Source organism: Euleptes europaea, chromosome 9, assembly GCF_029931775.1.
Source record: "Euleptes europaea isolate rEulEur1 chromosome 9, rEulEur1.hap1, whole genome shotgun sequence".
In the NCBI taxonomy this organism is placed as follows: Eukaryota; Metazoa; Chordata; class Lepidosauria; order Squamata; family Sphaerodactylidae; genus Euleptes; species Euleptes europaea.
In genome coordinates, this window is record NC_079320.1 from 40,118,250 (window position 1) to 40,139,170 (window position 20,921).

The 20,921-nt window shown below is 42.0% G+C and overlaps 1 protein-coding gene across 1 annotated transcript in view; it reads right to left on the bottom strand.

Annotated features, from left to right (window-relative positions):
* Window positions 1–8,956: 8,956 nt before the first annotated feature.
* Window positions 8,957–20,921, bottom strand: part of MGAT4D (MGAT4 family member D) — a 53,462-nt gene continuing 41,497 nt past the window's right edge. The window contains exons 9-15 of the mRNA XM_056855383.1: window positions 19,455–19,585; window positions 17,817–17,924; window positions 17,240–17,433; window positions 15,647–15,725; window positions 11,378–11,450; window positions 10,162–10,274; window positions 8,957–9,198 (exon numbers count right to left, since the gene is read on the bottom strand). Of these exons, the coding sequence (XP_056711361.1) occupies window positions 9,181–9,198; window positions 10,162–10,274; window positions 11,378–11,450; window positions 15,647–15,725; window positions 17,240–17,433; window positions 17,817–17,924; window positions 19,455–19,585 (716 nt within the window). The 3' untranslated portion in view covers window positions 8,957–9,180. The remainder of the gene's footprint in view (window positions 9,199–10,161; window positions 10,275–11,377; window positions 11,451–15,646; window positions 15,726–17,239; window positions 17,434–17,816; window positions 17,925–19,454; window positions 19,586–20,921) is intronic.

Consider the following 20,921-nt stretch of genomic DNA (forward strand, 5'->3'; position numbering starts at 1 on the left):
TTTAACAAATTTAACATGATTGACTTGCAGCACAACAGTCTTGGTACCTATAAACAGAGACTATACATATGAAGAGTGGAAATGTTTCCAAATAAAACCATTGTGTTGGAAAATTTTCTCCCCCACATCACTGCTGGCAGACAGAATGGGCACAATACTGGTCTCTGCCATGTGTAGAAACACACACTTAAGAGTTCATTTGGATTGCACCATTTTTTAGTCTGGCATATTTTTTAGTCTGGCATACCTGAAAACTTTCTACCCAAGCCTTTTTTGCAAGTTACTGTAGATGCATGTACAATCATTGGCAAGAGATCCTTCAGTGAATGGAAGATACTCAGCTTCGGGCTATCAAGTGCCTCATTCCTCGTATCTTCCAAAGCACCACAGCTCTCATGGGACCACTGCCCTCTAAGCAGATGTAGACTTCTAGGTGGGAGAACTTTCCCCTTCAAAAAACACAAAGATAGCATCCTTAATAGCAGCACCTGTCACAGTGCTAGGCTATGTAGAGTTTTGCACTGAAGCCTGTTGATTTCAGTGACTACAGTTTGTTTTTGTACAGCCAATACACAACAAAGATCAAAGATCTGAATGCCACAACTAAAATATCTGTAAGTAGCTTGTTTTGTTTATTCAAACATTAATCAGCAAACAGTCTTCCAAAAGATCAATGCCAGTTATTTGCTAGCTTTTTCTGCAATATATCAGGAAAACCACTAAAAGATTATTTTGGCAATAACGTGACTGGGTGAGACAAATTAATCAAAAGGGTAATGTTCCTAGCAGTCTTTGGGAACATTTGTGTAGCGTTCTATTGCACTTTCACACACATTAAGATCAGAAAACGTATTACCCCAAGCAGGCATCACACCAACAGCCATGCACATAACACTGCTCACTTGCCATCTATTCTAAACGCACCAGGGCAGGACATTATATATAAAATAAAATAATAGTCCTACAATAAGATTAGGTGAGACAACTGCATTAGTTGGGAGTCATTAAAGATGGGGAAGGGAAACCAAAGGATTTGTTCCAAGGGGCACAACACATTTGGAATTTTTCTTATTCAAACTCAAACAAAACAAATGAGAGATGAGACATGCAGAACAGCTTCGTAACAGCTCACATCTCTTAACATACCTTGGGGGCAGCCCCGAACTAAAATCCAAATACTAAATACCATGGCTTTCAGAGCTCCCTGTTGTTTCCCATAGAAACAGCCTTTCTTAGCTGACTTATGGTGGCCCCGGAGAGTTTTCAAGGCAAGACACATTCAGAGTTGGTTTGCCATTGCCTGCCTCTGCCTGGGCTGCGAGAGTTCTGAGAGAACTGTGACTGGCCCAAGGTCACCCAGCAGGCTTCATGTGGAGTGGAGAAGTTTTGAACCTGGTTCTCCTGATTAGTATCTGCTGCTCTTAACCACTACACCACACTGGCTCTCCCAAATATTATGCTGGGATTAATTTACAATTAATTTACACGAACTGAATACTGTCTTCTGGTAGGAACACGCTTTAAAGAATAAAGAACTCCAGTGACAAGAGCTTTCCTAATATACCCTTAAGTTACACAAATCCCTAACTCAGGTTGTGTGGGAGGGCACAGCAGAGCCTCAAATATTGACCTGAGGGTCCAGGTAGGCACAGATGAGAAGAGGTAGTTCTTAAAATACCCTAGTTCCAGATTGCTTAGGGTTGAGATTGCTTAGTTCTCCAGATTAGAGTTTCCCCTCCCTTAACCACTACACCATGCTGGCTCCCCACCCACCCACCCAGCAATTTTAATAAAATCTATGATGACTACGCCGTGATTACAGTTCATAAAATAAATAATATAAAATAAAATACAGTTCATAAAACAAAATAAAAGGCCCCCTGGAAGAGAATTAATACCATACTCTGACAGGATCTGCCCTTGCTCTTCTGGCTCTATTGACTCATTAGCCCATGCCCTTTTGGAACGCCGCTTTTACGAGGATCTTCGATCGCACTATATTTCCCCCCTTTTAATACACAAATCCAATGCCTCTGTGACTGACATAATGCCTTTTTACTAAGTGATAGGGACCCTAAGGCTACATTGTCGGTGGCAAGATTTGTTTCAGTCCTTATATCCCTCCAACACTATGCTGCTCAAGATCAACTGATCAAGGAGCTTCTAAGGGACAAAAGGAAAGGAAAAAGGAAAGGAAGAGAATTAAGTGCTCTAAGCCAATCCTGGTCTACAACAGCCTGGTCAAACACGTGTTGCACGCGTGGGGAGAGGGAGCGTTGCGAGGCGGAGCGAGCCCTCCCCGCCCCCCCCCGTGATCTCCGGTCCAGCGCCGGCTCTTCCCATTCACCCACAGTTCCGCGGGCCGCCCGACGCCAAACAAACAGGCAGAAATGAGGCGATTAGCGCCAATGAGCCACAACTTCGGGCGGGTAATTACCGCGTCCACTGCTCGGCCTGGCTGCAGCCGCCGCCCGGGCGGCCGTCCCTGTCCTCCGATCAGGGAGACTAATTGGCGTTGAGCTCGGCGCTTCCCCCACCCCACACACGAGGGACGGCTCCCCACGGAGGCAGCGCTGCCGCCGGGTAAATGGGGGGGGGGAGAGAGAGAGAAAAGAGGCCGCCCCGCCCTCTGGCAACGGGGCCCAGCCGCGGAACGCTTCTCCTAACGCCGCTGCAAGCGTTAGGAGGCTTCGAACGCCAACGGCAGAGTAACGGCTACCTGCGCCTGAACGCGAGGGTTAGAGGAAAGGCCGAAAGTACGGGGGGCTTCGGGAAGGCGGACCCCCTCTCCCCTCTTTTCTTAGGCGCCTTCTGCGTCCGTTCGGCTAACGACGACGGCCTTCTTCCGTCCTCCCCGCCCCTCGCTTCGCGCTCCGGTAACGCGCGCGTAAACCCCCTCCCTCCTCGGACGCCACAGGATTTACCGTCGCCAAATCACAGCGTCTCCCCAGCAAACGAAATAACCCGGCCGCTCTCCAGAGCGCATCACCTAAACTGCCCGCTGCGCATGCGCTCGCCTTCTCCAAACCGCAGGGCTTAGAAGAGCAGGTGCCTCGGCGCGCGCCGGGCCACGGTGGCCAATCGCGGCCCGGCGCCGCATTGGCGAAGGCCAATCACGGCTAAGAGTTTATTCCCACTAGCTAACCCAACCCTAGAAAAGAGCAAGAGTCCAGTAGCACCTTAAAGACTTAACAAAAATGTTTTCTGGTAGGGTATGAGCTTTCGTGAGCCACAGAAAAGAGCAAGAGTCCAGTAGCACCTTAAAGACTAACAAGAATATTTTCTGGTAGGGTATGAGCTTTCGTGAGCCACAGAAAAGAGCAAGAGTCCAGTAGCGCCTTAAAGACTTAACAAAAATGTTTTCTGGCAGGGGATGAGCTTTCGTGAGCCACAGCTCACTTCTTCAGATACCTGAAGTGAGCTGTGGCTCACGAAAGCTCATCCCCTGCCAGAAAATATTGCTCTTTTCTACTACTGCCGACAGACTAACACGGCTACCCACTGTGAATTAACCCAACCCTGGATGGGTCCGCCGCTCTTGGAGGACCCGAGATGCGTGCGCTCGGCCAATCGGACCCAGCTTTGGTTATACTCGTGAAGAGTGTGCCAATTGACACATGCGACCAATTTAGAGACCTGTAACAACCGCCGCATGCTGCGCCAGTGGGTGCCGAGCAGGCTTTGTTCTATGCCCAGTGGGGTGGCGGAGGTGGAAATACACGTAATAGTAGTAATGTCAGGAAGGGTATTCCGTTGAACGCACTTGTTTTCAAGGGAATGGAATCTGGAATCTTACAGTACAATCCTACCCTTTGAAGCCCATTGACTCGGTTTAAAGTTGCACTCTTCAGCCCAGTTAATTGACGTGCCTTGGACCACATTAACTAGCCTTAGAGGACAAGCCGATCCTTCTTATAGGCCTCCCCAATGAATACACATTTACTTGAAGATTGAGATTATTTTTGGCCGGCTTCTTAAAATGACTTAGTTCTTTGCCCTGGCTTTTCATTGCTTTTGCTGCGTTTGTCTGCATTTGTCTGTTTGCTGTGGCTTTTGTTTATATATGTATACTATTCTTGCATTCCTAAAAACATTTTCCTGGGAGTAATCCCCTTTTAATAATCCTTAGTAGGATTCCAATTAGACTTCTTCAGGATTGTTGTTTTCCTTTGATGCTGTTTATGCATTGTTTAATGCTGATTTAAAATTATAATTTTCTGCTGTTGCTTTTAATGTTTTTTTAACCTGTAATGTGGCAATTTTAAACTAAAAAAAATAAAAGCACATTTGCAGTTAAATCCCAAATGATCATTGACAGTAGAACTGTGCATGTGATGTAAAGATTGTCTCCTTCACATTTTCATTTGGGGAACTGTTTATCGTTTACCATAATAGAGCTGGGTGATACTGACACATGCTTTTTGAAGCTGATACAGACATTTTAATTCAGAGTAATAATGGTATGGACCTCGATGGTCCAGGTTAGTCTGATTTTTTTTTTCCAGATCTCAGAAACTAAGACCTGGTTAGTACTTGGATGGGAGACTACCAAGGAAGTTCAGGGTTGCTACGCAGAGGCAGGCAATAGTAAACCACCTTTGTTTTTCTTGTGCCTTGAAAACCCTATAGGGTCACAATAAGTTGGCTGTAACTTGATGGCACTTAATGCACATGATAATGGTATTCCAAATTATGGATGACAGGTATCAAGGATTAATGATAGATGGTCACAATAATGCACGTATTTTCATCGAAAGATACATATTAAGAAGGAAATGAGTGCCTGCCTGCTTGGGGACAAACTTTCATCAAGGGCAGAGCTGTTTCCACCTGCTCTGCTCCACCCTCCAGCTCCTGCCAACTACAAAGGAGTCTGTCTTCTAGAAGGAGTAAAGGAAGTGAATGCCTTCCTGCTTTGTGGAGAGATGTTCACCAAGGGTAGAGCTGTTTCCATCTGCTATACCTTGTGAAACTGGCTTATTTTGTTCATCTGTGAAATTTGTCTTCTGTGCATTTGGTACTTTGTAAGTTGCTTTGGGTTCATGTACAAGGATTAAAAAGAAGATTTAAAATGTCATAAATGAATTAAAAATAGTGGTTGGGATCCCATTGAAGATCTCCATGTGCACAACAGTCCTTTGTGTAAAGGAGAGTGCAAAAATTGCTCCTGGTTGTCTAGTTGCACTAAGAAAGTGATTGTATGGATTGTGCCACACAAGAGCTAGGATTCTAGCATGAATCCCCACAAAGCTGTCTCAGCTTGCACCACAGGCAATTCCCATACTGTGTGTTACCTATTACTGGTATCTGTGTACCCCTCAAGTATGCTGAGATGATGCAAATGTTGCAACTTCTATAATATCTTTATGTTAAACTTTAAAACTTTTTGTTTGGAGAAAAGAGCCCCTGCACTCTCTTTTAAAAAGAAAAACAACCCTACGTATGAAGTAACTTAAGGCATGGAAGATTTTGTGAGGATAATCTAACACCATAATACAAGGTGTCCATTTTCCATAATATGGCCATCTTGCTAGCAGCAAATGAGTCTTATCACTATTGATGAGGAGGAGTCAGGGATTTGACACAAGAACCTCCACTTTCCTTTCAAACACTAGCCTTCTGAATGAGATGCTTATCTTATTTTGGAGGGAAAGACAGAAAGGTAGAAACTGTAGACTGAGTTTTATCAGTTGAATTTTAGAGACAGAGAACTATCAGTTGCCTGGGTCCAGAACAAATCTGGGGTTCATTTGCTGTAATTGGGGACCTGGCATGGGACTAGTAGCTGCAGTGGAGTATAGTGTATTCTCTCTGCTATGGTTTTCTTGTATATTTGAAAATTAAGCAACTTTTAAAAAGGTAAAGGTCCCCTGTGCAAGCACCAGGTCATTCTTGACCCATGGGGTGATGTCACATCCCGACATTTTCTAGGCAGACTTTGTTTACGGGGTGGTTTGCCAGTGCCTTGCCCAGTCATCTTCCCTTTACCCCCAGCAAGCTGGGTACTCATTTTACCGACCTCGGAAGGATGGAAGGCTGAGTCAACCTTGAACCGGCTACCTGAAACCAACTTCCGTCGGGATCGAACTCAGGTCGTGAGCAGAGCTTTGGACTGCATTTTACCACTCTTCGCCATGGGGCTCCTAAGCAACTATTACACCACCAATTTTCAATGTTTTCTCTGCTCTAGGGAATGAAGAGAGCAATCCTAAGAAGGTATATTAAAAAGTTAGTCCCATTTTATTCATTGGTGCTTTCTCCCAGGAAAATGTTTAGGATAGCAACCTACGTCAGATACCTAGAGTTGGCCCTGGAACTTCTAACTGCTAAAGAAGTGGGGTATACCTATTGAAATGAAAGAGAAAGGAATGGTCCACAGCTATCTATGGAGCACTAGTTAAGCAAGTAGATGTCACTTTAAATGAATGCACTTTCCATTCAAATAACTACCAGTTTCAGCCCCACCCACAAAGTACCTACTATGGAGTAACCATAGAGCAAGTTGCTAAGGAACACAGCTTGCTTGCCACTGCACAACAAAAAAGAAATATCCTTGTGCAGCTTCTTAACAGCAAGCATCTCTTTCTCTCATATACACACCACTGACAATTGGTTTCCTTATCTTCAGCGCCTTTCATGTTGCATCCTAATTCTGCTTGATTTAATGACAACTTATTGTACTATTTATTTATTGTGCAGATTATTTGTTTAGCAGTGACTCTCTTCAGATTAATTGCCTGTAGTATTATTGAATTTGTGTTCACCTTTAAAAACAGCAGTTTTGAGCCATGTCTTTCCACTAAGCAGAATTTTGGATTTGTAACTACACATTGTAAAAAGAGGGAGAAAGGTGCTGCACATTGTGCATTGCGTTATACATCCTTCAGCAAAGTATTCAGTATTACAAACAGTATGCAAATACCAGGCAATTTACTTGTGCTGCCTGTTATGTGTTTCAATTCCCTCAGGTGAATATATGGCAAATGAGATTTTCCCTGTTCTTACAGAACTACTACCTATTGTAAAATGAAGAAGCGCATATTTGAACTCTAACTTAGCTGCTTTGGAAGTATTACTATCAGCTCATGGGCATAGAGCAACTGCTTTCAGTGGGTGGTGCACTAACTTTTTGCTGCACTGTGATTCAGAACCCTTGTAACTCCACAGCAGAGGTGCCAGTGCCCACACCTACCAACTTGACCACCACCACTGAGAGATAGCTTTGAGGTCTGTGGTAGAGCTTGGATATATAGTGTGAGAATGAACATAGAGACAGAAATACCAGGATAGAACACACCTCTTCATTTCGTTTGATTTGGTAAAACCATCAATCTCTTTTAAGAGAACAATTGTGTGACAGAAACTCTAAAACCTTTCTAGGCTCAAGACAGAGCACCTGGGATCTTGGACCCCTGGGGTTTTGCTTAGAATACAGCCTTCACTCCCATTCTACATTTGACCACCTTATCAAACTAATCCTTTTTAGACAAAGGACCAACCAGTTTGGTCTGGATCAAATATTTGTCATTAAAGACTCTGGTGGGGTGGGATTTTAGTAATTTTCTTGTTGTTGTGGTTAGCCTCTGACATCAAAGATGAGGATTTGCATTGTATTGGCATAAATCAGCTAGTGGGGAGGCTGGCTTAGGTCAGATCCCATTGACAATAAATATCTGGGCATCTAGGATTTTCCCTCATCTCCATTTGGAACAACATGAAATCTGGAAGATGAGTAGGGGTTAAGAACTCCTCCATCAACTTGGCACTGCAAGGAATTCTGCGCATGCTCCGAGGAACCTACAACAGCCTAGGCAATGTGTACTTAGATGAGTTAGACCAACTTTATGATTTTTATTTGAAAATTTGCATGTTGTGTTGTTGTATATTATTTTTTCCTCTATTCTTTTGTTCTACCCCTTTTCGAATCTAATCACGCTTTCCCTGTTTTTTTCCTTTTATAATAAACTCTTTTTTATTAAAAGACATTTTCTGGCTTAGTTTTAGTACAGTATATTTCTCTGGGATATTTCTCTTAATATCTTCTCCCCATGGCTAGACTGCATGAATGCATGCTACACAGTTTTTCATAAGATTTACATCATGCTATTTTCGGTGCTGCACTAGAAGGAACCCTTGTTAGCGGGTCAGTCTAGATGTTCTCAGAGAGTACCTTAGTGACAGCCGTTACCAGGTCCTTTCTAGGGAATTCTAAAGGAGCTTTCCAGCAAAGAAAGGCACCCTTCCCTCCTTCCTTCCATAACAAATCCTGAACAGGTCTATTCAGTTTTATTTAGTGGGGCTTACTCCCAGAAGAGTGTTTTTAGAATTACAGCCTAAATTACATTTATTTTCATTAAATATATTTGAATAGCATGGTGTCTAGAGCATTAACATGGATTAATTATACCTAGTTTCAAACTCCACTCAGTCATCAAGTTTAGTAGATAGTCTTGGGCTAGTCTCTCCCTCACCCTAGCATCTCACAGGTTTGCTGTGAAGACATAACAAAAGATGTTCAGGTACTTGTTTACTCTATTTATAGTCCACCTTTCATCTCAAGGAGGACCCAAAGCAGCTTACATTGTTCTCCTCTCCTCCATTTTATCCTTACAAAGAGTCAGGGTAAGAGTATGTGGCTGGCTCAAGGTCACCCAGCAAGCTTCCTTGGCAGAGTGGGAATTCAGACATAGGTCTCCTCAATCCTAGTCTGACAGTAACCACTACACCACACTGACTCTTACAAAGTATACCATTAGAGATACCTAATGGAAGGGCTAGATAAATGGGTGATGAATTAAGTAATGATATACTTTCTCCAACTGAAATGGCACACGACAGTCATCAAGTTTGACTGGATCATGTTGTATATAGTTGGCTATTTTTAACCTATTTGTAAAGGTACATTTATTAATATAAATTAACATGAGATTATATTTATTCAGACTATTCAAACTATTTTTATTTGAAAAGGGCTTGTTGGCATTATATTATAAATTATTTAAAACATTTAATAAAAGTTGATATTCTATATACACAATGTACATTTCCCCCCTCTCCTACTACACAGTATTAGGAAGAATAGGTTTTAATCTGTTGAACATTTTGTTGCTGCCACTAGATGGCCTTATTTCCATGCAGCCTTCAAACGTTTCATCGGCTTGAAGAACAGTCTTGTCTTTTTCATGTCTTTAAAAATATCTGTGATAAAAAGAAGAAAATTTATTTGTCAACACTTACAAATACTAACTGTGCAAATTTCCTCTACTTGACACTTTTGATATTTTTACACAAAGCATCATTGTTTGCTCCAATTTTCTCAATAAATCCTTTGGAGAACTTCTGAAGTGTGTTTGTAGAAAAATATTGTAGGGTATTATTAAGAATTCTGTCCAAAAAAGATATAATAACATCTCAGAAGTTAACTGTAACTCCCCCGATCAAGTTACTCATATAGCCAAATCGTCCCCATGCCCCCAAATTGAATGTAAAGGCATTCTAAGCATGTATAATAAAAATGGTGGAAGAAGAGGGGAGCAGAATCATGGTGGTAAGCTTTGTCCCCAACCTGCCTGCAGACAGTGGAAATTATGCCTACAGGTGTTTATACCTATGGCTTTCTTTATACAATCCAGAAGTCTGGTCACACAGAGCCATAAACGTGAAATTCTATGTACAGGCTCCAATGAATACTCATACGTCAAGGGGTGGAACTTTCTACCACAGTCCTGCTCCCTTCTAAGAGTGCTTATTAAATACACTTACAGTGCATTCCTAAGGAGAGTTACTCCAGCCTAAGCCCATTGAAATGAATGGGCTTAGACTGGAGTAACTCTCCTTAAGAATGCACTGTTAGGATATCCGAAAAAGGGCTGTAGAAAGTGCTGCTATTACATTGCTAAATGTGTATATAGGGTGAAGTGAAAGGAGGGGTCACATGCTCCTGCCATCTCTCTCTGAGCACCCATTTAGAATATACCAAATAGGAGGAACAGGAGAACTCCAAAAATGTCCCCACTGTCCCAAACTGACTGTAAAGGCTATTTTCCTCTGCATGTCATTACAGAAAACTGTTGTATAAAGAATACATTATTGCAGTTGGCTGTAAAGAGAAGAGAAGAATGTAATAATCTCTTGACAGTCTCCCTATCCCTATATACTTACCTCACTTAGTAAGGCCCACATAGGAGAACTAGAATGGACAGATAAACGAACAGCATGTATTTTTCCTATAGATGGGCTGATGATGCCATCTGCAACTCCATTTTCAAAGGCACCTATATGGAAATGAAATTATTACTGTTGGTACAGGCTGTAATGATATCATTTCCCCTAGGAGAATCAACAAGGGTTATTATATATTAGAAGGAATAATCAAAAGTTATGCTCTTCAGATTGTAGATGAGACTACATCTGAGGAGAATCAACTTTCTCCTTTAGCAAATGCCATGCCAAACTGAGGTAGATTATGAGGGAGAACCAGAGTAGTTTGCATCCAACAGACTGTTTCCACAATTGGAAGGGTTTCCATCCACGGAGTGTATCTTTGTCCAAAATGCAGTACTTTAGGGGGGCATTTTGGGCCATGGTGAGAAGTAAAAGTCACAGCCAGACGATGGTACTAATCATACTATTTTAAGACTTAAATGCCTCTATTACCTTCTTTACAAAATTCGACTTGTACTATGCAGAAAAAATCTTTAATTATAAATTGGATTTTATCACACTTTTTGACAACTAGGTCCCCAAATAGGTATATAACATTAAAAATTACATTGACTTTAATTCTTCCGTCCATACCCCATATTAGCCCCCATGCAGCTCTGCTCCAGATGTTATTTCATTGGCAGTTTCGGAATGGCAGTGCTGAGTGGTCTGTGCTCGAGCCCCAAACTCTCAAGACTAGGGATCTTTACTACAATGTTTTGCTATGAAAATATTGTGTGTGTGTTATTTCTGCCAATTAATGTAGGGTTTTGTATGCATGTTTGCTGTGGTTTGAAATGCAGGCCTCTAAGATAAGAAAGGGGGGCTGGATGGGTGAGTAAAGGGTGTTATGACTGGCTGGTAGATGCACTCTAAAGCTAAGGAAAGCTAAGGAAGTACAGGAGGCAGCAAAATATGGGCCGTTTCAGAGTATTAAAGAGAGGGGCCATTACAGAGCTCATAAAGGAGGGGAAATGCTACATTTGCTCTTCAAACAAATTAATGTAATTAAAATAACATTTATGGCATCATGTACTGCATTCAAAATGTTTACTGATGTGCTGTTTTACTTTAGAAAACTGACATTAACAAATAAAAGTTGCTAAAATATCAGCCCCACTGAAATTTAGTAGAATATATAGATCATTTATCTTACAAATAAGATTTATTTTACCTATTTGTAAATATCCATCCTGTGTTCTTTTCAAATTCTGTGTATTGTCTTTTCCAAGTTGTAAATCTGTTTCCTGCAACAAAACAAAACAAACATTTCAGCTACATTTTAGACAGGAAACTTTACCTTCTAAATGTTCCTCTGCCTCCTGGTCTTTCTGACTACTTGCCCCCTCAGTCACCCACCTGTTCTGTTTCCCTCACCTGGCTGCTCACCTACCTGCTTTGTCATCAACCCACCTGGCAAATGACTCACCCACTTCACCTTAATGTGCCTGTTCATGTTCACCTTAATGCTGACTGGTGGAGTAGCCTCTAGGCCTCAGTACATCCTCTCTCTCCCCCCACTTGGAGGCCCGGGGCCTTGCTGGGATTGTCCCTATGGGCCTACATTTCCCAGATGCCTTCCAAGACTGGGATAGGGTACCTGGCTACTTTTACACTCTGACCTCCCCTTTCTTGAGACGCCTTTTTATGCAAGCTCGCCTAAATTTTCTCCCCATGGCCTGGACCACGGGCAGATATGCCAAGGTCCCCTACGATAAAAGGCTATGTTCCTGTGCCTCTGGACAAGTTGAAACCGTGGCCCATGTATTGCTACACTGTGAGCATGACTCACCCTTATGGGAACAGATAATTGAACCCCTTCTGAAAGATTGCCCTGGTGGCACCGATAAGGAGCTAGTTAGGTTTCTTTTAAGTGACAGCTATCCTCAGGTTACTGCAGGGGTTGCTAGCTTCTTGGGGCTTATTTTTTAAAAAATTAAACCTTGCATATGATGTAAGGAAGAGACCTGCTCAAAATTTTAAAACCTCCTTTTAACCTCAATATGTATTCATTTATTTTTTTATGCCAATAAAGGTCTGATTTGATTTGACTGGGATAGGGCATGGTGAAATTGGAGGGAAAATGAAGGCCAATCATCACAAGGAGGCTGGGCCATGAGAGAAATAATATAAGGCCCCCCTTGAAGGGGGAAGGTGTTCTCCCAGGAACTGAGTGACAGGGAAGCCACTGCCAGTAGGAGAGGATCCCTAACCCAGGGAGGGTGGGTTGGACCCTGGAAAGGCCAGGTACAGTAGGGAGCAATAGGTGCGTTAGGACGCTTTGTTATTTCCTTGCTGATTCCTTTATGTGTTAATATTGCTGAGCTTGTTGAAAATATATATCCCTTGTTAAAGCTATTGCTCATAAGTGTTTTTGTGTCCCACCAGTTTGGTGATGACTCACCTTGTTGTTTTAATTTGCCTGAGTCATCACTTTTCAACATTGACCATTCCCCTGGCAATTCACCAGTAGGGGGCGCTATTTGGAAGGGTGAAGGGAAGGGGAATACACTGGGTCCTCCCTAGTTTGAACCTCCAGACCACAGTGGTAGCAGCCAGAGAAGTCCCTTGCTTGCTCCAGGGTGAACTCATGCCCACAAAATGCTAGATTGCTTGTATCAACTGAAACGTCTAACATCTTCCAAGGCAGTTGGTGTACATCACATTTGAGCAGTCCAACCTGAATGTAACTGGGTGGCCAAATCTTGCCTCTCAAGGAGCGGTTTCAGCTATAAATACATGAAGCTGCCTGATAATGAGTCATACCATTGGTCTATCAAGGTCAGTGTTGGCTATCATTATTAGCAGCAGCTCTCTGGGGCTCAGCACTACTGATACTAAGGACTGAACCTGGGAACGTCTTCATGCAAAGCAGATGTTCTACCACTGACCTATGATTCCTCCATGGCTGAAACTAGTTATGTACCACAGAGGAGATCTGTTCATTTGTAGTTCCAGATCTAACAGCACCCCAAAACTGTGAACCTAACCCAGAGTGAAAGTGAAAACTTGTCCAGAATGTTTTGACTCTAGAAATCTTAACTGGCCTTACTATCATCCAACAGCACCCCAGTCTTATCTGGAATGAACTTCAATTTATGGTCCTCATCCATTCTATCACAATCTCCAGATATTTGTTCAGAATACTCATTGCCTCACCTGACTCTGCTATACAGAAGAAATGGAATTAAAATAATCTCCATACTAATGACAACACACTCCAAAATATCAAATTACCTTATCCAGCCATTTCTTATGTGTTAAGCCGGATGGGGTCAGAACAGAATACTGAAGGAGTCCATAGCACAAGCACCATAGCTCAGAGCAGAAGACTTCAAAAACCATCTTCTGGAGTCAATTAGCCAAAAAGGAACACAACCAACAGAATGTAGTGCTCCTGTAACCCATCTTGGCCAGCCGATCCAGAAGGTTTACATGATCAGTGGTAAGCTGCTTAGAGGTTGAACTCCCTTGTCTCTCTTCCAACAAAAATTGTCAATCAAGCCGACAAAGGCTTTTCTAGTTCCAAAGCCTGGTCTGAAGCCAGACTGAAAATGGATACAGATAAACTATCTTATCCAAAAAAGCCTGGAGTTGCATGGTTACCACTCACTTGAACAATTTGACCAGAAACAGATTTTACCATTGGTCAATAGTGGGATCCAGGGTAATTTCTTCAGTTCCTTGGTGGAACAGGCATCCTTGGGAGGTGGTAAGCTCTCCTTCCCTGGAGGTTTTTTTAAGAAGAGGCTAGATGGCCATCTCTTAGCAATGCTGATTCTATGACCTTAGGCAGATCATGAGACGGAGGGCACCTTGGCCATCTTCTGGGCATGGAGTAGGGGTCATGGGGTGTGTGTGGGGGGAGGTAGTTGTGAATTTCCTGCATTGTGCAGGGGGTTGGACTAGATGACCCTGCTGGTCCCTTCCAAGTAACCTCCATACTTCAGAGACTACCCAGGACATAGGAGCACCAGGAGCAGCAGAAAACACCCTGAGAATAATTGGAAATCAGTCCAGATTCTTCAGCTTCCAGTTTCTAGTAATCTAAGCATCACCAGGTAATTATCAGTCCATGACAGAGTAATGACAAAAAAATTCTGCAAAAATGAGTCATGCTTTTGGTCAGTACAGAACATATTGAGTGTGTGATGTGTGTATGTGTGGACTAAAATGGTTCTCATTGATCACTTCCAAAACTAGATTTTAAAATTAATTTGAAGCAACTGTGTATGTACACTGATAATATATTTGAACTTTCTGTGAACAGAGTTCTTGTGTGCATCCCATTGTGTGTGTGTTAAGTGCCATCAAGTCGCTCTTGACTCTTGGCGACCCTATGAATCAATGTCCTCCAAAATGTCCTATAGTTTACAGCCTTGCTCTGGTCATGCAAACTGAGGGATGTGGGCTTCCTTTACAGTCAATCCATCTCATGTTGGGTCTTCCTCTTTTCCTGCTGAATCAATTTTTCCTAGTATTGTTGTCTTCCCCAGTAAGTCTTGTCTTCTCATATGACCACAGTACGATAGTCTCAGTTTAGTCATTCAACCCATTAAAAAAAGGTAAAGGTAAAGGTCCCCTGTGCAAGCACCGGGTCATTCCTGACCCATGGGGTGACATCACATCCCGACATCACATTACTAAGCAGACTTTGTTTACGGGGTGGTTTGCCAGTGCCTTCCCCAGCAAGCTGGGTACTCATTTTACCGACCTCAGAAGGATGGAAGGCTGATTCAACCTTGAGCTGGCTACCTGAAACCAAGTTCCGTTGGGATCGAACCCACGTCGTGAGCAGAGCCTGGACTACAGTACTAGAATTGTGTGTGTGTAAAGTGCCTTCAAGTCGCAGCTGACTTATGGCGACCCCTTTTGGGGTTTTCAAGGCAAGAGACTAGCAGAGGTGGTTTGCCAGTGCCTTCCTCTGCACAGCAACCCTGGACTTCCTTGGTGGTCTCCCATCCAAATACTAACCAGGGCTGACCCTGCTTAGCTTCTGAGATCTGACGAGATCAGGCTAGCCTGGCCCATCCAGGTCAGGGCTAGTACTAGGATTAAGGGTACTGTAATACATAATCGAGGTAAGTGCCACTGATTGGACCTGCCAGTGCACAGTCTGTCCTGGAAGCCTGCTGCAAGCTATGGTTTTCAACCCATTGTAGCTGAAATCACTGCTCTGTCACAGGCTGGGCCAATCAAGTGTATGCCGCCACCATGTGCTCAAGTCAAATTGGAAGCAGAGAACCAGCTGGAGAATAAAGGACAGGACCTTCTTATCCCTGATCAGAATTTTGAAGAACTATTCCCTATGCTGCCTAGAAAGAATAACCATTCCACAGGTTAGGACTACTACCCAGGAGAGTTATGGAGTCAGCAACCACTCTTCCTAACTTCATAAATAAAAAGTGAAAATGTTTGTTACTGTGAGAGTTGAAATACTTACATCAGCAGGAAGAACATCTACAGTAGTATTAAATAGCTTGTCTCCAGGATGTTCCATATTTCCACTTTTAAATAAGTATCTGGAAAACACATTATTTCAGTATATCCACTTGTATAATCTAATACTTAGCTTGTTAGCTTCATAGATATGATAACTTTCTATGACAAATTTCATATTGAGTGCTCTCTTTGCATATTTAGAGATGGAAGAAGAGGCAAAAGTAGCCCAAGAGCCAAAGAAGACATTATGCAACAGACATAGCAGACTTTTTGCACATGACAAGCAACCATGGGAGGTTAAATTAGATCAGAGGCATACCTCAGGTAGCCAGCCTCCAGGTGGTGGCAGGAGATGTCCTGGAATTACAACTGGTCTTCAGGTAAAAAAGATCAGTTCCCCTGGAGAAAATGGCTGCTTTGGAAGGTGGACTCTATGGCATCATACCTCAGTGAGGTCTCTCCCCCCCCCCAACTTCACCCTCTCCAGGCTCTACCCCAAAACCAGAGATGGCAACTCTAGGAGTAGCAGAGGAGGGGTGTTTACCTGTGGGTCCGTTTATAATCAAAATCACCTTTTCCAAGTTGCTTTTACTCTCATGTGGGACAATTAAGCAATTTGGTGTAGGTGATTTTGATTTGAAAAGTGTCCCCACAAGTTAACGGTTAAGACCCCCTCCCTCTCTGCCGCTTCTCTGATCAAACTGGCAATCCCCTAAGGCTGTTATCTATTTAAAATAATGAGAGATTTGCATCCGTCTGCTGTATAACCTCTGGTTTGTCCATGAAGTAAAAGCAACCCTACTCTCCCATACATCTTCTTCCATTTATTTCAATTGAGATTTTGCAGAAGCAATAGCCATTGTGCTGACTATCTGCCTATGGATACAAAATTCAGCAAATGGCACATTCAGGAAACAAATCTTCATGAAACAAATCTTCATAAGTATAGGCTTGTATGGGTGAAAGATCTGAGTTTAAATATTTTTGCTAATATCTGGGTAAATATATGTAACAATATTAAATTCTCATCTCTGAGTTGTTCTTTGAGGTGTTATCTTACTCCAGCAAGGCTTACTTGAATTTTTTGAGCAAATATACTTAGATGCTGAAAATGGTTTGCATTACAATAAGCCGAATCACTTAATCTCTATGATCACAGTGACATTAGTAATTCAAAACATTACTGGTTATAAGATACCACTTGACCTACTCAATTGTATTTGGGCCAACTGACAGCTTATTGTAAAACACTTGATAATTAAACTGAAGTTGCAGGAAGAATAGTTTGGGTCAAACACTGGAAGATATTTTTTTTGTCCCAGCAAATCAAGAATGGCTCTACAAAGCATTGGATGATGCAGGAGTGGATACTAGTAAGGTTTATGCAAGATTGGAAAGAAGCTCCTTGGTTTATTTTGCTCAGAAATGGATACTATTGGAATATATGTCCAGACCCTATTAAATAGGGAGATTTATATTTATTAGAAAGCTGAGTTATAATGAAAATATATCTGTATAAATTATTTAAATTAAATTTGTCACTGGATTGTTAAATTTATAAATTAAGAGAAACATTCTTCCATCATTTACTTACCTTTCAATTTTCAGTGGCTGAAAAAAGCTGAATAGTATGTAATCTCCAGCCGCAGGAGCAAAAGCCCAGAAACATTCCTTTCCTCTATAAGCCTTTTCTAATGTAAAATGCTGGAATACTTTTAAACTTGTACTAACTTCTGCAGGAGGGTTGACGTGTGCTTTAAATAAATTTTTTTTGCCAAAATCTTTATCCTGTTGGACATAAATGTAAATTATTCATACGTAAAGTGGCTATAACAGAGAAACTATAATCTGCATGCTCAAAATGTGATGAGGATGAAGTTGTGAATAAGATGTCATTGAATGTTCTTTGAAATCCTTCAGCATGACACTTTTCAGCCATTATGTTTCACCATGCATATGAGGATAACACTACCTGCAACCCTCCTCTTACATGCGAATCCTGTTTTGTTCAAAAGGGCAATACATGTATTGTCAGCCTCACTAAACGTGAACCAGTACTTTGGAAAATTAGGAGATTTACACAGCCACCAAAAAGAAATTGTGATTGCACACTTGCCGACACAATTTCTGGTCATGTATTTAGAGAAAGGAGACCAAAAAAGAAATCTTACTTTCAAAATCTGTATTTTTCCGGCTAAAGATGAATGAATGCCCACATGCTGAAAGAGTGATGGCTTATAACTGATACGCAGATAGGACTTTTGCCTTTCACAGTGTTTCTGGAAAGGAAACCATTTTATATTATAAAAAAAGAAGGACAAAGTGGGGACATGCAATAATGGGAGTGTTCTTCCTCCTCTTAGCTGGGGTTCCCTCTCCCTCATCATTGCTGCCACTACTGAAGCTCCCTACACACACACACACACCCCACCCCATTGCTGCAACTGCCAACACTGAGCCCAGAGCCCCATTCTCCTTCGCTGGCAGCAAGCCCAAAGTGACTCCCAGCCTTCTACTGCTGGGTCTGTCAAGACTACCACCCCTGATGCAACATCTTTGCTGCCTGCAAGCCTGCTGCAGCTCCCACCCCCCACTATCACCAGAGGAGGTAGGTTCATCATCTGCTCATGTGCAAATACCAATTTTGTTTTGGGGGGCATTAAAACCCCTCATGTATTTTAAACATCCCCCCCCAAAACCTTGGGAGTCCTCAAGTTTGCACAACTATCTGTTTTTAGTCAACCTGGGCCTGGTTTGTGGATCTAAGTATCCACAGATTGGCCCAGACTTGACTATTAGAATAGCAGAGAGATAGCCACAGTCAGGGGCATTTCAGTTTCTCTTAATATTTATGACTTTTGTCTTGCAAACATGTTCAGTTGCAGTTCAGCAGATCAACTATGTTGTATTATAGACAGCTGTGGCCCAAACTGACTGACTGAACTGGTGTGGTATTACAAAACAAACAATTCAAATGCATACACACACAATAGGGTTTTCAGGTTCATCAAGGGAGGGGAAAGACTTGTACAGGCCTGGCACAAAAGAAATGTTGTGGATCTTGCTCGGGATAGGGAGAGATCTCGAAAGGAAAGGAAGCTAAAGACCCGTCACAACAGCATTTTGACAGCAACCCCAAGGGACAATGAGGGGTGAAAGAATAGGAACAGAACTGTATTTGATCTCAGAATAAGATTTTATTGTATTAGATGTATATCTCGCCCTTTCTCGGCCAGGGCAGGGCTCAGGGCAGCTCATAGATGACCATGGGGGCTATCCTGCTTTTTTCATTTGGGGCCTCTTTTGACCCACAAAGATTATGCCAGGGATCACAGGAACAACTTAGACAAAAATCCATACAGGACAGAGTCTGCAGTGATGAGAGGAACTGTATGAGATCACCCCATTCTGGTTGTGCCAATGGAAAAGTAGGTAGATTTCAATCCCACTGGTGAAATCCGACGTGCCATGATTTCCCCATACAACTAATTTGAACCAATGGGCAATATCAAACAATTCTGCTTAGGATTACAGCCTATTTATTTACACCTTGTTCTCATTTCTGTTTCTGTTATGTCACATACTTGCAGCATGGTACAATGTGAATTTTTAATTGTGGGGATAACAATTTTTGAGCACTGGAATGCTAGGAAACTGGCTCAGTTAAATTTTTTGCTTTGAATTTACTGTACATTTGGCCCACGTGTAAGCGTGCACCAAAATATTCTTCACCTTCTTTAATGTCATCATTGTATTATGAATCTTTTCCCTAAAGCGTCTAACTTATTCTTAATAAATATAGTACTTACTGCGTCTTTTTCTGGATTGCAAACTTTAACCCAAAGTAAGTGATCTAGGAGCCAGTCAATCGGCTTATCTTTGTAGAACATTAAAAAAAATTCTACTATAAGCGGTAAGTCTCTGGATCTGAATAACTTTCCTGTAAATAATTTTTTAAAATGAAGATGAAATTATGACTTTATTTTCTACGCAGAATTATGACTTCATTTTCTACACAGAAGAGAGAAATCAGCATTATTTGCTCAATACCTACTGTTATTGTCTATCTAAATAGGCAGTGATGCCTGGCTTATATTAGGAACAAAGGCTAGCAGAGAAATATCTGTACCTTCTAGGAGCGGGCAATGCAGTGCAGCTGCTGATCTCTGGTGCCATGCCACTCTGGTTTCATTTTTCTTCTTCTCCTGACCACATATAACATAATGCTCGTGGCTGCACACAGCAGAGAAGGTGCACCTTACTGGCAATTGCTGGGGACTTCTGTGGAGCTTTGTGTACCTGTTGCACTACTTCCATATTAGTGCTTCACTCTATGATGGCCAATTATGTTAGAAAGAGGTTGCAGGTAGCCACATTGGTCCAAAGCAAAATCCGCCCCCCCACCCCCGCAAAAGAAAAGCCATGTAATACTTTTTATTACGGTAAGACAAACCAGAGTAACATAAAACATTATGCAACCTTTCAAGTTCTCCAGAACTCTTCATCAGGGTGGAGGTTAAAAAAGGACGGGGGGGAATAGAAAAAGATGTCTTAGGCTATGACCTTAAGGCCTCATTATGTAAACATCCTGTCCCCCACCCCTTCTATTTTTTACATCCAGCCTAATGAAGAGTTCTGGAGAAACTGAAAGCTTGAATACTACTTTGTGATATTTTGGTTTGTACTAATAAATCTTATTACATGACTTTTTAAATTATATTAACTATTTCATTTTGGCAAAAATTAGTGTATAATCCAGCCATAGCTGAGTATTCTTAGCCTCACTGGATCAATGCTAAACTCTTAATTAAAATCACAATGGCACAAAAATGTTCAACTTTGGCTGAACTGCATCCACCGCTAAAACAGTCTCATTTACAACCTGTAATACTGCCCTGATTAGATAAGATGGATGCTAGAGGAAAAGCAAAACATGCTAAACTAGACAATGCTGTTCCATCAGCAAACACTTGTGCTGTGTTTTGCGCCATTTAAAATGCATGTAATAGACGTTATGTGCAAGTGAGCTACCTGTCTCACTCTGGCATGTTTTGCTTCCTTTGCAGTTCAGCAGGAGAAAGCAAAATCCTGCATAGGCCTATAGCTACCCTGGTTTGCCTTGCCATATCTCCTTCTGCAACTTTGTTTCCTCTGCACCATGAATGCAGAAGATGGGGTATGTAAGATACGATCATTAATATCTATGGATATTAAATTGGTTTCTGATTTGTTATTCTTTATATTTCTCAGGTTTTGGTCTGTATTTACGTTGTCTG